The sequence below is a fragment of the Stegodyphus dumicola genome, chromosome 3, assembly GCF_044657685.1.
Source record: "Stegodyphus dumicola isolate Sdum_Otavi_A_Nest chromosome 3, ASM4465768v1".
Lineage (NCBI taxonomy): Eukaryota > Metazoa > Arthropoda > Arachnida > Araneae > Eresidae > Stegodyphus > Stegodyphus dumicola.
In genome coordinates, this window is record NC_140770.1 from 40,479,349 (window position 1) to 40,495,240 (window position 15,892).

The 15,892-nt window shown below is 32.7% G+C and overlaps 1 protein-coding gene across 8 annotated transcripts in view; it reads right to left on the bottom strand.

Moving 5' to 3' along the window:
* Nucleotides 1-424: 424 nt before the first annotated feature.
* Nucleotides 425-15,892, bottom strand: part of Traf4 (TNF receptor associated factor 4) — a 491,235-nt gene continuing 475,767 nt past the window's right edge. For 7 of the 8 annotated variants that reach the window (XM_085812788.1, XM_085812794.1, XM_085812793.1 and 4 more), the window contains 3 exons: nt 12,086-12,247; nt 10,085-10,240; nt 425-2,594 (listed from right to left, as the gene is read on the bottom strand). In XM_085812788.1, the coding sequence (XP_085668914.1) occupies nt 1,986-2,594; nt 10,085-10,240; nt 12,086-12,247 (927 nt within the window). In that variant the 3' untranslated portion in view covers nt 425-1,985. The remainder of the gene's footprint in view (nt 2,595-10,084; nt 10,241-12,085; nt 12,248-15,892) is intronic. The other variant, XM_085812792.1, reaches the window with a different exon arrangement.

Sequence of the window (15,892 nt, forward strand, 5' to 3'; positions counted from 1 at the left end):
TAATCTCCGAATAAATTATTGTTAGATATAAGTAAGATAATCCAGTGATAAGGTTATCCTTTACGACTAAGTAAAATTTAATTAATTTAAAATGATATCTATCTAAATTCTAGAGTTCTGAAGAAGAAAAAAAAAAAAAAAAAAAAAAAAAAAAGACATAACATTTAAATAGTTATCAGAACGAATTACAAAAGAGCATTATGAGCTGGTAGAAATGGTTGACAAATTGCAGTGTCATTGCAATTTGTCAAAGTTCCAAAGCCTCGGAGAGGTAATAAATTGGCATATTAACAACTGTGCACTTGATTTGAATTTAGGCATTATTTTTATTTGTTTGGAGTTTGAGAAGACTTCTATATAAGGTCTATATTTTTAATGCGAAAGAAAATTTATAAAATGCTGTACACAAAAATTACTCATGCCATTTTGATTTCACAATTTATTTTTTCTAATTGCTACATTTTGAGTTAATGACTAGTTTACACTGGTCTTCCAATAAAAAGCAACTTCAAGGACTCATTTGTACATCAAGGAGAATTTAAACACAAAACAGTATGAAAATGACTAAATACCGTTATAACACAGAAATATACATACATAATAGAAAAATTAAGTGAGAAGTTACTATAAAAAATTCATCTGTACATTATACAGAAATACAAAAATGTAAACCTGTCAAAACCAATAGTAATTAATTTTATATACATAGTTAGAGGTGATATGTGTAATATACAAAAAAGATGACATATATTTAAATGTCAAAATTCTGTAATAAGCAAAAAAGTATAAAATGACAATTATAACATAAACTAATTTAAAAAATACCTAACTATTGATATATTGTTGCATTTTCCGTTTGTTGGAAAACAAAACCTATTTAAATCTTAAAAACAAAATACAGACATATATTTCAATGAATGATTGAGATGAGCTTTCATTGAAAATGGACACTTATTTAAAAATGATTTGAGCATTAAATAATGAATAAAGTTAAGGACCAAAACTGTATATTAATTATCACCATGACCACATTTACAAATACATATCACCTAACGCATTGGAATCTTTTACATTACATAGCAACCAGTTAGAGCATCAGAATTTGAATGAAATATTAACATCTAACTTTTGAAACTCTGTTTATATTTTATTAATGTAAAAATAAGGAAAACATAGAAATCAAAATTTCTAACAGAAATAAATAAATAAAAAATAGAATTTAGCAACAGAATATAAAAGATTTTAAGTAGAAATAAAGCTTTCATTATGAAATGAATTCCAAAACAGAGAATTATTTCATTAAATTACACTATAAAAGTAATAGCACATTAACAAATTATAGAAATAATATAATTAGCTAATAATAACAATAGACATCTAAAACTGCATTTATGGATAACAAATTATAAACAAAGTAACTGATACTCTGAACAACTTTCATTAGCTACGTTCAAGTAGTGCAGAAGATGCAATTTCAGCAGTTAAGGTTTTTAAGATTTTTTATAAAATACTGAATAAAAGAAGTTGATTAAGCAATTACCGGATGCATAACAGGATAGAGTTATGTTAGATGCAATTTTATTGAAATATATCGAAGTTTTGTTCATGCACTATAAGCAGTTTGAAAAATTCTTATTTTGAGCTCAAAATATTAATTAAATCTTAAATCACCTATAAAATGACTACAGAAAATTGTACTTCTAAAGGTAAAAAAAAAGAGGGCAAAAGTAAGATATTGATCAATACAATATCTAACAATGTTAGATGAAAACTTTAAATTTTTTGCACTTAGCTCAAAAATATTGATTTCCATTCAGATATTTAAACCACTTCTCTCCGGCGATTGTTATAAAATTTCAAAGTTTATACACATATTAAAAGTTTCTGATTGTATCAATTCTAGAATTTTTAACACAGTTACAAAAGTTGTTTAATTTACAAGAAAGAAGGTATTCAACACCTTCAAAAGTTTTATTTTTTTCCATTCATACAGCTATTATTTTACTGCTATCCACTTTGACTTTGATAAACATCACATCATCTTTGATATAATGCCTCTTCTTCAAAGCATCGTGAGAGACAAAACGAGGAAATCCGAATCCAAGTGCATCTGGTTCTTTGCTTGGCCTTTGGAAATTTTTCCAGGTTGGGTCGGGTACGAAGCTTTCTATAATATTGCAAGCTGTTTCACCAGCTGGAGCCTGATCGTAGAGGACGAATGTGACAGTATGGCTAAAAGGCCATGGCAAGAGAGCATCATATTCTCCTGGTAATAGCTTAATGTAAATGGATAAATGTGTACCTTCACCAGCACCATTTCCATTTAGGAACAAGGTAGCCATAAGCTTGTAGCCATGCTGGCTGGTGTAGAAAGGAGTACTGCAGAGTTCATAGCCTTCTCGGGCCTCGCTCAAACGTCTTGTATAGTCACTGATTCTCCATAAAAGTGTACCAGATGTATTCAGAGTGAGACCTTGTAATGCTGCTCGGAGACTGGTAATTTGGTGCTGTTGCCTGGACACAACACCACATACAAGTACCAAATGAGCTTTGCTAGCATCATCCAAGTGTTGGTCCATAGCTGATCGGCTGCCCTAAAGAGTCAAAAAAGTATTTTAAATAAACTTGCTTTGTACATAATATTAGACATATTATTAGACATAATATTAGACTTAATATTAGACAAATATTTGTTAATCTTTTTTACGCTGTTTAGTAAAGGCAATACCGAAAAAGTCGAAGATAAAACATACAATTACTTTCAGAAACATTTAATTACTGACGCCAATCTGGAAACCTTGGCGGTTCCTATTCACCCCAAGAATCTGCGGCAAACGAGGCCCAAGTCACTGTTGTCGACTCCAAATGAGTTCTTTTTCATTAATTCGTTGCACAAGGAAAAACAGTTAATAAAATTTTCTATATTGGTATATCTTCTCTACAATAACGACGTAGTACATCTGAAGATATTCAAGGAAAAAAAATGATTGGGCTGAATATGAAGATAGAAGGATTTTTATAAGACGTTTAAATAATAGAAGATTGCTGTGCCCATTGCATTAGTTCATATAACGGACCATTGGAAAGTAGATCATCCACCATCATATCTCAGTCCATATGACCGTCAAAGTCCATGCAATAGTTTCTGACTCGAAAAAATGCGATTTTGTTTCGTATATACCTGATTTATTCATTTGCGATGTTAGGCGTTTTATTTAGGGGGAGAAAAAAAAAAAAAAAAGACGTGTGGAACATTTGAAGATTCTCAAGCGTGTTGAAAAGTATGAAGAAAGAAGATTTCCACAAAACATTGAAGCAATGAGAGGATTGTTTCCAAGGATTAACTTCCAAAGATACTAATTTGAGAAGAATGCTGTCACTAAAATCAGATTAATTTTTTAACAACTACATAGACAGTTCGAAAACCTTTTACATTACCATATTAATAAAGAATACAAATAGTTAAAAAAAGTTCAGTAATAAATTAGCAATTTTTTAACTGAAATTTAATAAAAAAATTAAACAGACATTTACGTTGTGAAAATATTAAGCTAAAAGAGATATATTTCGAACATACATTTTTAATCTATTTAAAAGCCGTAAGCTACAAAAGAAACGATGTATTAAAGAGAAGCTGAAAAATCTCTTAGCAAATGATCACATTTTAACTAAGATCCATAAAGAAAAGTAATTATTCCGAGGTAAAATAATCAAATCGTATTTTACGTTCCATGAAAAAAATCATATTTAAGGTTCATGAGTTGTTTAATTTCAGCAATACCATTCTATAGGAAGCGTGCGAATTATCTTAGCGCTTTACACTGTGATAAAAAAAAAAAAAAAAAAAAAAAAAAACTACAGAATTTTACACTGACTTATCTCAATTAATAACTTAAAATTATTAATAACGGACAACTTTGAATTCTCTGAATTAAAAACAACCAAAAAACGACGAAATTGGCACCAGAAAGATTAATATACAAATGAAATTTCAGAAACCCCAATTAAAAGTTGGATAAAATAATTTCATCAAGATTAGAACGCAAAGTGATAAATTACAACCAAGAAAGACGTCAACTGTCACTGAAAATGCAATTAATTTTCTAATCTTAAGAAGACGTGGCGAAAAGTTAACGTTTTTCACATAGAAATTCATTAATTTTATTGACTGAACTTTCCTTTTTTCTTGGCGTGAAATTTGATAAAGATATTTCATTCCACGTTAATGACATTAATTTTCGTCAGACGACAGGCAACTGTTGACGTAAAGAAGCGCAGTTATAACACAGGGCGTATTTTATTATTTCAACAAAAAATATCAAAATTACTTAAGCTGAAACTGAACACAATAAAATATTCGAAAGCTTATCATTAAGTTTTAAATAAATATTTGACTTTTCTAGGGACGGTAGTATTAAATGAACACTCGAAGATTTCTTTTAAATTATGTTTAGATAACTGATCTATTACTTGGAGAAAGGAGAAGGAAGCCTCATAACCTAATATTGGAAAATGTCCTTTGGATCTCTTTGGAAGAGTGGTATGAGTTATCATCGAGGCTTAACATGGAATACAATTACTTCTGACTTTAAGTAGAGAATGAAAGATGACTCCATTCTGCTTAAGGGTAAATCTTAAGAAATCTGCTTAATCTTAAGAAATTAAAGGTTATTGTTGCTGGCATGGTGAGAGGGAAGCCAGCTGCTATAGACTTGGGCCTGGGTTTGAATCCCGGAGAAGGCATGGATGTTTCTAAATGTGTAGAATCTTTGCGGCGCTAATAATTATTTAAGGATACTTAAAATACTGTCCAGTTGAAAGTCCTCTTGATAGATTTGCGGGAAAAAAATGGGATAAGAAATCCTCGGATCTGTTCTCTAGGGTACTCTGATAAAACTGGAGCGTAAATGGGTAAACGTCGGATTATCACCCGAGGCCTTGACCTATAACAGTCGTTTTCCGCCTTTTGACTAATGACAGGACACTTATATATCGTAAACTGCATGATATGTTTTGTAATATAAAATTATGTAGGTACAGCTTTCATATATGAACAATATATAAATTGTCTCATTTTTTATTCAATATTACCAGAAATAAAAATAAGAGACTTGAAGAAACTATAATGAGGATCAACTGCAATCTTATCTTGATGCAGTAGTTGGTATGCGAATCAAGATTAAATGCTGTGTGAACATTAAGAATGTCCAGTGGCTTCAATATGTTATTGAACTGTTGCTACATTACCAAATTTAGTGATATGAAAGCATTTTAAACAGCCGCATTCAAAATGTTATCCTTCCTACCACATATTTCTGTGGACAATCCTGCTCCCCCCCCAAAAAAAATCTCTAGAAGCTTTGTTGGTATCATTTCTATAGTACTCCATGAATATAGCGTTTCATTTGCTGTATAATTTAATGCAGAAATACAGTGAAGCCTCGCTTAACGAGCAGCTCCCATAACGAGCAAGACAAAATGTAAAAAATCTGCCTTCCTTAACAAGAAGAACGTATACTGAAACGTATTCCCGCTGAACGTATTCTCACAGAACGAGAGGAGGTCACATGCAGGATCATGCCTGCATCGTGGCTATTAGTCTGCGTCTAGCGTATGTTTAGCTAGCATCTTGCTGTCGCCTGTGAAAGCTACATTCAGACACATTATTGCAGTTTTTTACTCTTTTTTTAGCACAAAGTTACACGTTTGTCCAAAAGAAAATGCCACAAGAAGACAGGGATAAGAGAAGAAAAATCTCTTATGAAATCAAACGCAAAATCATTGGGAAGCGAGAAAGAGGAACGAGCGTGGGTGATCTAACACGCACATAAATCAGTCTACATCAAAGACTGGCACTATCCTCAAAAATAAGGAAAAAATTAAGGAGAATGATGCTTCAAAGTTTATCACAAAAAGTTTTACGCAACGGTTACACATTCTTGACGATGTTGAAAAATTGATTCTCATATGGATCAACAAAAAGGGACTGCCGGGCCACAAACCGATGAAAAACGGTCTTACACAATCGTTTCACGCATATGAAGCGGCGATTTGAAAATTAAATCGCTGCTTGTTTTTCATTCCGACAATTTACAAAGCTGCAAGGAGTAATAAAGTCCAAAAAACTAGGTTAAATGTATTAAGGAGGTCCAACAACAAGACCTGGGTGACAAGTGAACTTTTTTACAAATTGCATCCATGAAATATTTGGTTGGTCTAAAAAATATCTGCCTGAGAAACATCTTGAAGGCGAAAAGTATTTGTCAATCCGTGCCTTGCCTTTTATGGAAAATGCTCCTGCAAACCCTTCTGGTTTAGAAGATTTAGAACCTCCTTGAAGAAAATCATCAAGATTATAAATTTATCAAGATCCACTTCTTGCCTCTCAACACCATTCCTTTACTATAATCCACAGACCAGCAGGTCATTTCAAACTTTAAAATGCTTTACATTAGAGCGCTCTTGGAATGCTGTTTTGAGGTCACGGAAGGAACCAATCTCCCTCTCGGAGAATTTTGGAAAAACCGTTTTCACATCGTTGTCTGCCTCAAGGTGATCGCCAAAGTATAATAGAATATCACCAAAAGAACCCTTATTTTTGCATGGAAAAAGTTTTGGCCAGACTGTGCTGTCGAACGCGACTACCACGGAAGAGCCTGTAGAGCCTGTAATCGGCGAGATTGTGACTCTGGCCAAGATTATGGAGCTAGAGGTGGACAGCAACGACATCGATGAGGTAGCGGAATACCATAGACAGGAACTGACCATCGAAGAACTTGCGGAGCTGCATTCTGTGTCATAGGAAGAAGCTGCGGAGGAGATTTCGCCATTGAAAGAGGAGATACAGCCTCAGCATAGCAACAAACCTTCCAGTGAAATAAGTGAGATGCTTAAAGCATGAAAACTGTTGTATCGTACGTTGAGAAGCATCTCTCTAATAAGGTAGTAGCTATTCCCGTTTCCAGATTTATTTAATGCTAATGCTATGTATCACTTTCGCCAAATTTTGAAGCCTAGGCGAAAGCAAATGTCTTTAGACAACTACAGATAATAAATTACATTATTATAAATTCATTTGAGGATTTTTTTCGGAACGGAATGCATTATCCTACTTTATGCTGATATCTATGGAAAAAGAATTTTCACTTAACAAGTGGTTCGCATAACAAGTAAGATTCGGGAACAAATTATGCTCGTTATGAGAAGTTCCACTGTACAAGGTTCCTTGCCAAGAGCTTCATTGAGGATTCTACTGATACTGAATACTTTCGCCTGGCACTAGGTATAGGAAAAAGACGAGGTATAGTTTTGAAATATGCAGCAAAATGGATCGCCAGTATAGGTTAAAATTGTTTCAGTGCTGACAACACGTTATTTTTAAGCGTTGTTCCATCGCTTTGGGAGGCGGTTCGAACTCTAAGGCGATTCGGTGCTTAAATTCATCTGCAGTCTAGCTCCAAATTGTCCTCCGTTTTTGACAGAAATGATTATTCTAGCCGCAGTCTCAAATAAGAGTGGCTCCAGAATTTTACTCTGTCATTGAAACGTAGTACTAGAAATATATTCTACAATATTTCTTTAACAATTCATATAACACTTTTTAGCAATTATTAAAACTGTACTGATGTTAGCTGTTGAATATTAATATTAGCTGTTGAATGTATGGCTCACTTTTCTAGGAACATGCTCGAAACTTTGGTCACCAGAGAAGAAATACTCCATATATATATGTCATTCCTTCATCAAGGTAAATATTTATTCATCAGATCAAGATGGCTGAAAAAGGATTTAGAAGCAAAAATAAAGATGCTTTTTTTTACTGCTTAGAATACGTTCAATGTAAGTTATTTACTTTTTGGCCTCAATGCCATATTATCGTTAATTTACTTATTTGCATTTATTTTATTTCTTCTATAATACATTTTATTTCATTTTTTACCTAATCATGATTAATTTAATCTAATTGTTTTAAAACTTGTATTTAAATTTTCATATTTTATTTAATTTTAATTGTTCACTATTTTATTAACATTCTTTTGTTGAAATTAATCTGGAAATTAATATTTCAGTTCCTAAGATATATTTCCTTGGAGTTAGATCTGCTGTAATTATTGGCAATACATCGCATAAAATTCTTGGCAATACATCGCATAAAAATAAATAAAATAAAATTTATCGCATAAAATCATTCTCATGATTCTTGGGAGCTCATTCAATTTAACTCTCAATACTGTATTTTAGTTCATCTTTATGGAAGCGTTCCTGTGATACGCAAAAGAATTCGAACTAAAATACATCGAAGCAGTAACTTTAAATTTAAACTATGGAGAGGAAAGACGATATGAAAATCTACCGCTTTCCTTTCCATAGTTTATCACAAAGTCCTCACTTAAGAAACCATCTTGGAACATAACCAAGGACCTCTACACACGCTTCAAAGCGCTGAATGTATTTTCAAAAGAAAAATAAATTAGATTTACTCCATATGCTCTCATTTTGTACAAACATGGAGCATAATACTCAACTTTCATTTCAAAGTGGAATACCGTATCCCGCCCCCTTTTTTTAAGCTAATTTTATCATCCGAAAATTAAGAGGGGAAACTTAAGCGAACTATTTAATTTCCGACAAATGAGGTTACAGTAAGTACGAAAAAATGAAAAGCAGTCATGGATAAACTACTGGTCACTATCACAGTATTATTTCTTTAAATTAATAATAACATTACACTGAGCCGATATTGGGTGGTAATTGAGCGCGCGACGTGTGCGGCTCAATTAAAAGATCTTTTAAAGCTCTAGAAGCACCTCGCATGAATATGTCTTGATCATAGTCACCAAGAGGAACATCGGAAAAACGGCAGAGAAGTGGGCGAATAAAAGATCTGGATTTCGAAAGATCGAACGCATCAGCAGTAGGAAAGGTTAGAATGAGCTGGAATGTAAGTAACAGAAGTATGCTGAAATAACATGTTTGGAAAGTTTCTTAAGTGTGAGAACACTTGCCATGGCTGGGTAGCCTAATGAATAATCTGCATAAAATAATAAATGCAGGGGGAAATGAAATGGACGTAATGCTAATACTAAAGTGTAAATACAAACTGAATTTGGGGAAAAAAATTAAAAATAAATAAATAAATAAATAAAATAAAAAAAATAAATAAATAAAATTTAAAAAAATCAAGAGAATACAATTTACAATAAACTAGCCCTCAGAGAGGAAAAAAAAAAACTATGTAAAATAAAGGAAGGGGAATATTTTTAAAATTTTCAGAACCTATCGCTAGCTAAGGGGAAAAATACGGGAGGAAATATGGTATTATACAATTTCAAAATGATTAACATAGGAAATGTTGGCCTTACGTTATTTTTGAGAAAAAAGTATTTTTAATTAATTAATTACCCTTTATGACGCCCGTCAGATTATAAAATTATTTATTTATTTACAGCATGATCAATTTAGTTTTCCCCTCTTCATCCGATTTTCATACATTTATCTGAGTGTATCGTGCCCTATTATTTTCATAAACGAAATACAATAAACCCTGTTATGACGATAAACGTTCAGACGGTATAGTGGTTAGGGAAGCCTACTGTGATATCGAAGGGCCCGAGTTCGAATCCCGGAGAAAGCAACTGTCCATCCCTTAGGCAACAGTTGTCGCCTATTAGGTGCCTCCACAATTAAACAGCCATCAGTTCTAACCTTAGGAGTAGCCAATGATGAATAGACAAATGCCTGCCATTGGATAAAAAAAAGTTATGATGATGACCTCCCTAAGATGTTCACTTCCAAAAGTGGCAAGTATTTCTGAGATCATAAAGAAACTCTTGCACTGAATTTCACCTACTACCCATGAGTAGTCATCTTAGAAAGTATTCATTTTCCTTCATGTTTAGTACCCTTCAGCTAAAATCACACCACTGTAACATCTTCTAGCAGAGATTTCTGAGACTGAATTTTATTTCTCAGAGAAATGTCATGTCTTCTGCCGGAAACATACCTAGTTTTTTTTATGCTAAAATAAACAAAAATATTAAACACAAAATCGATGTTAATTTAAAAATAAAATATATGTTCCTACCTTAAATTTGCAGCCCATGTCCTTGAAGGCACAGGAAAGTGTAAGGGCAGGACAATGCTCATTGAGATGAGACTCCAAATCCTCTTTGGCAATTTTTAGTACGTCACATCTGTTTGGACAAGTTACGGGAAGACGAGGACATTTAGAAGTGTGAATCTAGAACACATAAAGAAACAAAATTAGATAAAATATACTTAACAGTTGGCAACTCCGAGGAGTTGCTTTTATAAACATGTTTTCATACAATCTAATTTTATTCACACTTTTCAATCTCTAGCAATGAAAACGCCTGAAGTTTGTCATACGATAGCATACGAGTGATACCTTCAGTAGTTCTTTTAAAACTAGAGCTATAAAGGAGCTGAATTAATTGATAATTGAATATATTTGCAATGAATATGAACTTAAGCAACAGGATTAAGAGCGAAACGAAATAATTCAATAGCATTTAACCACCAAACAAGACTAAAATGAAAACCCTTTTATCTGTTAAAAAAGGTTTGATGCTAAGAAGAGAAAAAGGTTCGATGCTAATTGGTAGTAAAGTCCCTTGTCATATATGATTAATTTTAGATTTGTTTGCCTTAAAGTTATGCTTATTTAATGTTTTTTGATGCCAGATTTGGGCACACGTTCCTTTTCGTAATAGTAAACAATAGTACATGTTTTATCATAAAAAAATTAGTTATCCCTGCTGATTTCGAAAGACGTGAAAAGGAAATCTCTATATTATTCATGAATCTATGCCGTACCGCTATTCATGTAGTATAAAATCTAACGTTTCGAATGCACGCCGCATAGATGGCAAGTTTGTTAGCTGTTCGTCGACTCACGATTCTTTATTTTTGTTTCCCCAGTTTAAATTATTTGCAGGTTTTAGGACTTAAAGTGCTTGCGTTCGCACAATGGTATAAATGGATGAGTACAACTCTATTTCTGGAGAAGGAAAAGCATTAATTAGAATAGTGAAATATGAGGGCTGTCAACAATGCCTGGCACAAGCAGCATAAAAAGTTTATGCATTTAATCTAATGTATTGGCATGCACATTACCCTCAATATATGTACTCATCACAGACTCATTCTCCTACCACGTCGCTGGCATTCTTTTAAGATTTATTCGTAGATGTTTCTTTCTTGTAACAACATTCTATATTATGTCAAATAACCTTTACAGCTAGTACTTCAACTTCAGAATGTCTACTAAGTATTACTACTCTAGTACCTTTAGTTTCAATTCAGCTGCATGGTACACATGATTTCCCGTTATAAACCGACAGTTATCGAATGTGAGGCAAGTATTCTACGCCTTCGTGCAAGTATTTTTATACAATGATAGAACTTAAATTACATAAACGAAGTTTTAAATGTCTTATTAGTTAAAAATCTCTTTTGGAATATTATCCTCCGTTAATATTTATGCCCCCAACAATTACGATCATAAAAGCTATTCGCCTAATTAAAGCAGTTGCTAAACGAGTAGCCACACATTTCAAAACTTCGATGCAGATTTTATAAATATTTCAAAGAATTGAAAATCCAAATAGTGTGACTCTGCAGAAACTTAAATGCTGATTAGAGCGTCTGATAAGTTGATACTTTTTTTTAGCTGTTTTGCTGGGATTCTACGATTATTTCACTAAAATGAAAACTAAATTAAGTAGCATAATTTTGCTTGCAAGTATCGAACTTTTTTCAAAACAAGTTAAGTTTACAGCTTTAAAGCAAGTTAAACAGCAAGTTAAACAAGTTAAGTCTACAGCTTTACAGCGCAATTTGTACTTCCTTCACGAAAAATAATACCATTTATTATTGATGGGTCTACATAGGTTGCGTATCATTTTATAGACTCTGCTATCAGTAAGTACAAAGATTCAGAAGGTTGGATCAAGAAAAACCGCTAAGAGTTTTAATCTAAGATAAAGGTTTAAAAAAAATGAAAACTAAATTCTCGCTATAAAAATACTTAGATGAAGGGATTGCGAAAGAAGAGGTAAAGTACCTGTAGAGTATCGTAGACGAATTCTTTCTGACAATATCTGCAGGGAACCAACCTCTTTGTGCATTCGTGCAGTCGGTGATTACTCTGATGCCGCCGCTGGATTTTCGACCCACACTTATTTTCGCAGTAGATGGGCTCCAGCTGACAACTACCCACATGGCTCTGTGTAATACGAAATACAAAATTTTATGGTCAGATGTGTTTTTGAAAATTATTACAAACATTTTTTTAAAATTTTCATGACAGGAATGAATATTATCTCACGTTTACTTTCGTTATCAAATAAACACGGTCAGAAGGAAGCATATATAAATGAAGGGACTATGGGATAAAAAGAATAGAAAAAAAGGAAAAAAGAAGAATGTCTTGCGACAGAAAAACTAATATTAATCATGCTTTTAACTAAGAACAAAACGTAAATGGTGAATACAAAAATATTAGATCGTAAAAAATGAGAATAAAATCCACGGATTTCTTTTCATCTTACCATTTTCATGACCTTACGAGATGTTTGGCAATCTGTTTAACTCATCAATATATCTGCCTAATTTCAGAGATACAGCTTTGCAGAGTTTGAGTTTCGCAACAGTTTTTAACTTGTTATTCTGGTTTATCGTTTCTGTTGTTTCACCTCAGTTCTCACAGAAGATGAAAATTTTACGATGAAGCTATCAAAGTTTCGCGTATGCACAGTGCTTGTTTAACAGAGTTCCGAATTTCTAAATGGTATTTCATATTGGCTAAAGTGTAGACTATCGGCTTATGGTCAGTTAGGCAGTTCTGCCCCGCACTACGAAGTTGAAGCAAGAGTGCTAAGTTTGGACTTTAATTTTTGTGTCAGTGTTTAAAAGGCTGGCGACGATATTATTTGAGTCATTGGTATCTGTTTAGTCGGTTTGTGCGAAAGCGATAGAATTAATTAAATTTTCGCTTTGTTTTCCTCAATATCGGGTGATTAAGTTCTGCACTTTTTAGGGTTAGTGGTTCTAAATACGCATTTGATTTTATTGCTAACATTTAAATAACTGTTTTCGGTTCAGTTAAGAGTTTAGGGAAAGCAGAAACTCGCCTAAGCTCAAATGATCTAACATTCGGTAGAAGAAAGTATCTAAGAGGAAAGTAGATTTGAACGTGAACAATAACTAGAACACTACAAACTTAAGGTTTGTTTTTCTCTTTTTTCCTTGAAAGTTTATGTATTTAACACTCTTTAATATAGAAGGTCTTTCGCACTTTAAGGAAACGATTTTAATGATTATTTTTTGTGCATAAAGGGCATATTTCTTCCTGGGATTTGCTTCTGTCTGAGCCCAAGAATCCAGACGAGATCTAGCTCGAATTTTTCATGAAAGTAAACTTTTTCTTAGCACCATAATGTCAAATTTATCCCACTCCTCTTAGGTCATTTTCCAGAGTTTGCTTATTATTCTTGAATGCCATTTTCCTATGGCTTGTTTTAACAAACCGAAAGCACAAAAGTCTATAGGAGAAGCATCAAGTGATTTTTACGGGTATTTCATTATATGGGACACATTTTGTTCCTGTTTTTGATTCTTTCTTTGCTAAACAAGCAGAAGTGAATTTAGACATGTGCCTAGAGGCTTTTTCTACATGAAGCTCAGGTGTTTACTGATGCCTTTTTTATATATGGCTGGATTTTTTTCTTTAAAAATTGGTTCTAAAATATTCTCCTGATAGTACAGTGAATTCATTTCAGCCTTATTTGAAACATTTTTTTGAGTTTTAATTTACTGTTGTAATAAAATTCTGCAACTATTATGAATCTCGTTGGAAACATTCCTGTACATTGACGAACTCACTTTGTACGGACATTTTCATCAGTTGAGCAATAGAAATCGAACTTTTTAGATAACAGTTACTTACATATATATACTTATGTCTCATCGAGTGTTACCAAAAATTTCAATTTATCATCAGCTAGGTGTTTTTGATATAATTTTCTACAATTTGCTTTGTTTTTCGCAATATGCTTTAGCAAAAGCAGATAAACTTCAGGTTTAAGCATCTTTTTTAACTTCAAATCTTTATGAGGGATTTTATTTCCTGCGCCAGAAGACATTCCGAATTCCGATGCAATGCATCTTTGAGTCGGTGGATTTGCTTTCAGGATCAAAGACCTCACTTTCTTGATACTCACTCGTGTTCAGACAGCCTTAAGATGCGGTTTTGTGGCCATTTGTTTCATTTTTTCTTTCAATTAAAAGATTTTCCCCCTTTCAAACTGAACATATTAAATATACTTTTCCTTGCAGCATAAAAACCTCGATTTTTATACGGCTTTAAATTTGTTGACAGGAGTATTTTTCTTCGGAAAGTGCATTTAAGTAGCTTCGAACAATTCATCAATTCTAGGAGCTATTTCCAAAATAAATCCCCTATTCTACATGCCAATAGAAACAAAATAGTAGCAGATGATTATATTCAAAATGCCAAATCTTTATCTTCAACGAAAACATTGAAACCAAAAATTGCTTCCATAAAGTTCGAATGATCTTCTGTATAATCGCCGCCAACTTTAATACATTTCTGGGGCGGAAGATGAACCCATTGCTCATACCAGTAGCAGTCAATACAATAAAGGATAATAACCGTGCAGTAGATTGTTAATATCTTAATTACTTATTGCTTTATTTTGATCCTCGTAGCATTTTTATGAATAAGAACCTTGATTTTTGTGTAAAATAAGAATTCAGCTTACACCAGGAGGATACGATGGAAATCGAACTGGACTGCTTATTTTCTAAAGGTCTATTTACACTATTAGAAATTTGAGTCCAAGAAAAATTGTCGGCTCCACTGAAGAGGAGGGGGGGGGGAAGGCCTTCAATCTTTTTGAGATCTTTTTGAGGCCTTCAATCTATTGCATAAAATAAATAAACAACCTAGACGACAATACCATTCTAAATCTCAAAACTAAAATATTTCTTCAGCAAATGAAACTAATTAAAAATCGCTCAAGTTCGCACATTTCTTCGTGTCGAAGTATTGTTATTGTAAATGAGTCTCAATAGATAGTAGTGTTATAGTCAAGAATATTATGAACAATACATGCATTTACAATTGTACATATTTACAATTGTGTCATAAGAAAAGATTAAATATTTGTAAGATTCTCATTTTTATATCAGAGAATTTTAGTTCAAACATTTCTCCACACTTCCCCTCCCCCTAGAAAATGTGGTATTAAGCACAAAAGCATTGTAAATTTCCTGATTGTTTAGACTGGTTGCAGAATATGGGAAGATTCGATATTTTTAAAAACAACGAGCTAGAATCAAGTCCAGTGCAAAATACCGCGTCAGAATTGGGGTCTTAATTAAAAACATTCCGAGCAATCACTATTTTTAATAGCACGGAAAGGTTAACTTCGCTTGGTTCAGTAGCAAATTATTATTGTAGACATCAACAAACATTTTTATTTATATTTTTGTATAAAAGTTAAGAAAAGTTTTGAATTAAAAATATTTAATTAGAATGGTTTGAGAACAAGCATATTAGTAAGTAAACATACACAATTAAAAAAAGCTAAAATTTTGTTATAAGTAAACATACACAATTAAAAAAAGCTAAAACTTTGTTATCCCACTTGGGAAACAAATTTATAATTATCAATAATTTGTAAATGGAATAATTTAATAAGTCAAGAATTATGGCCTAAAGTTCACATTACTTATACACTGATTTCAGCTAGATTTAATTCCAAATTCTTTTCGAATTATTGGAAACGCTAACCGTCACAGAAGTATGTTTTCTACAATGGACAATCGATCGTTGACAATTTTTTCC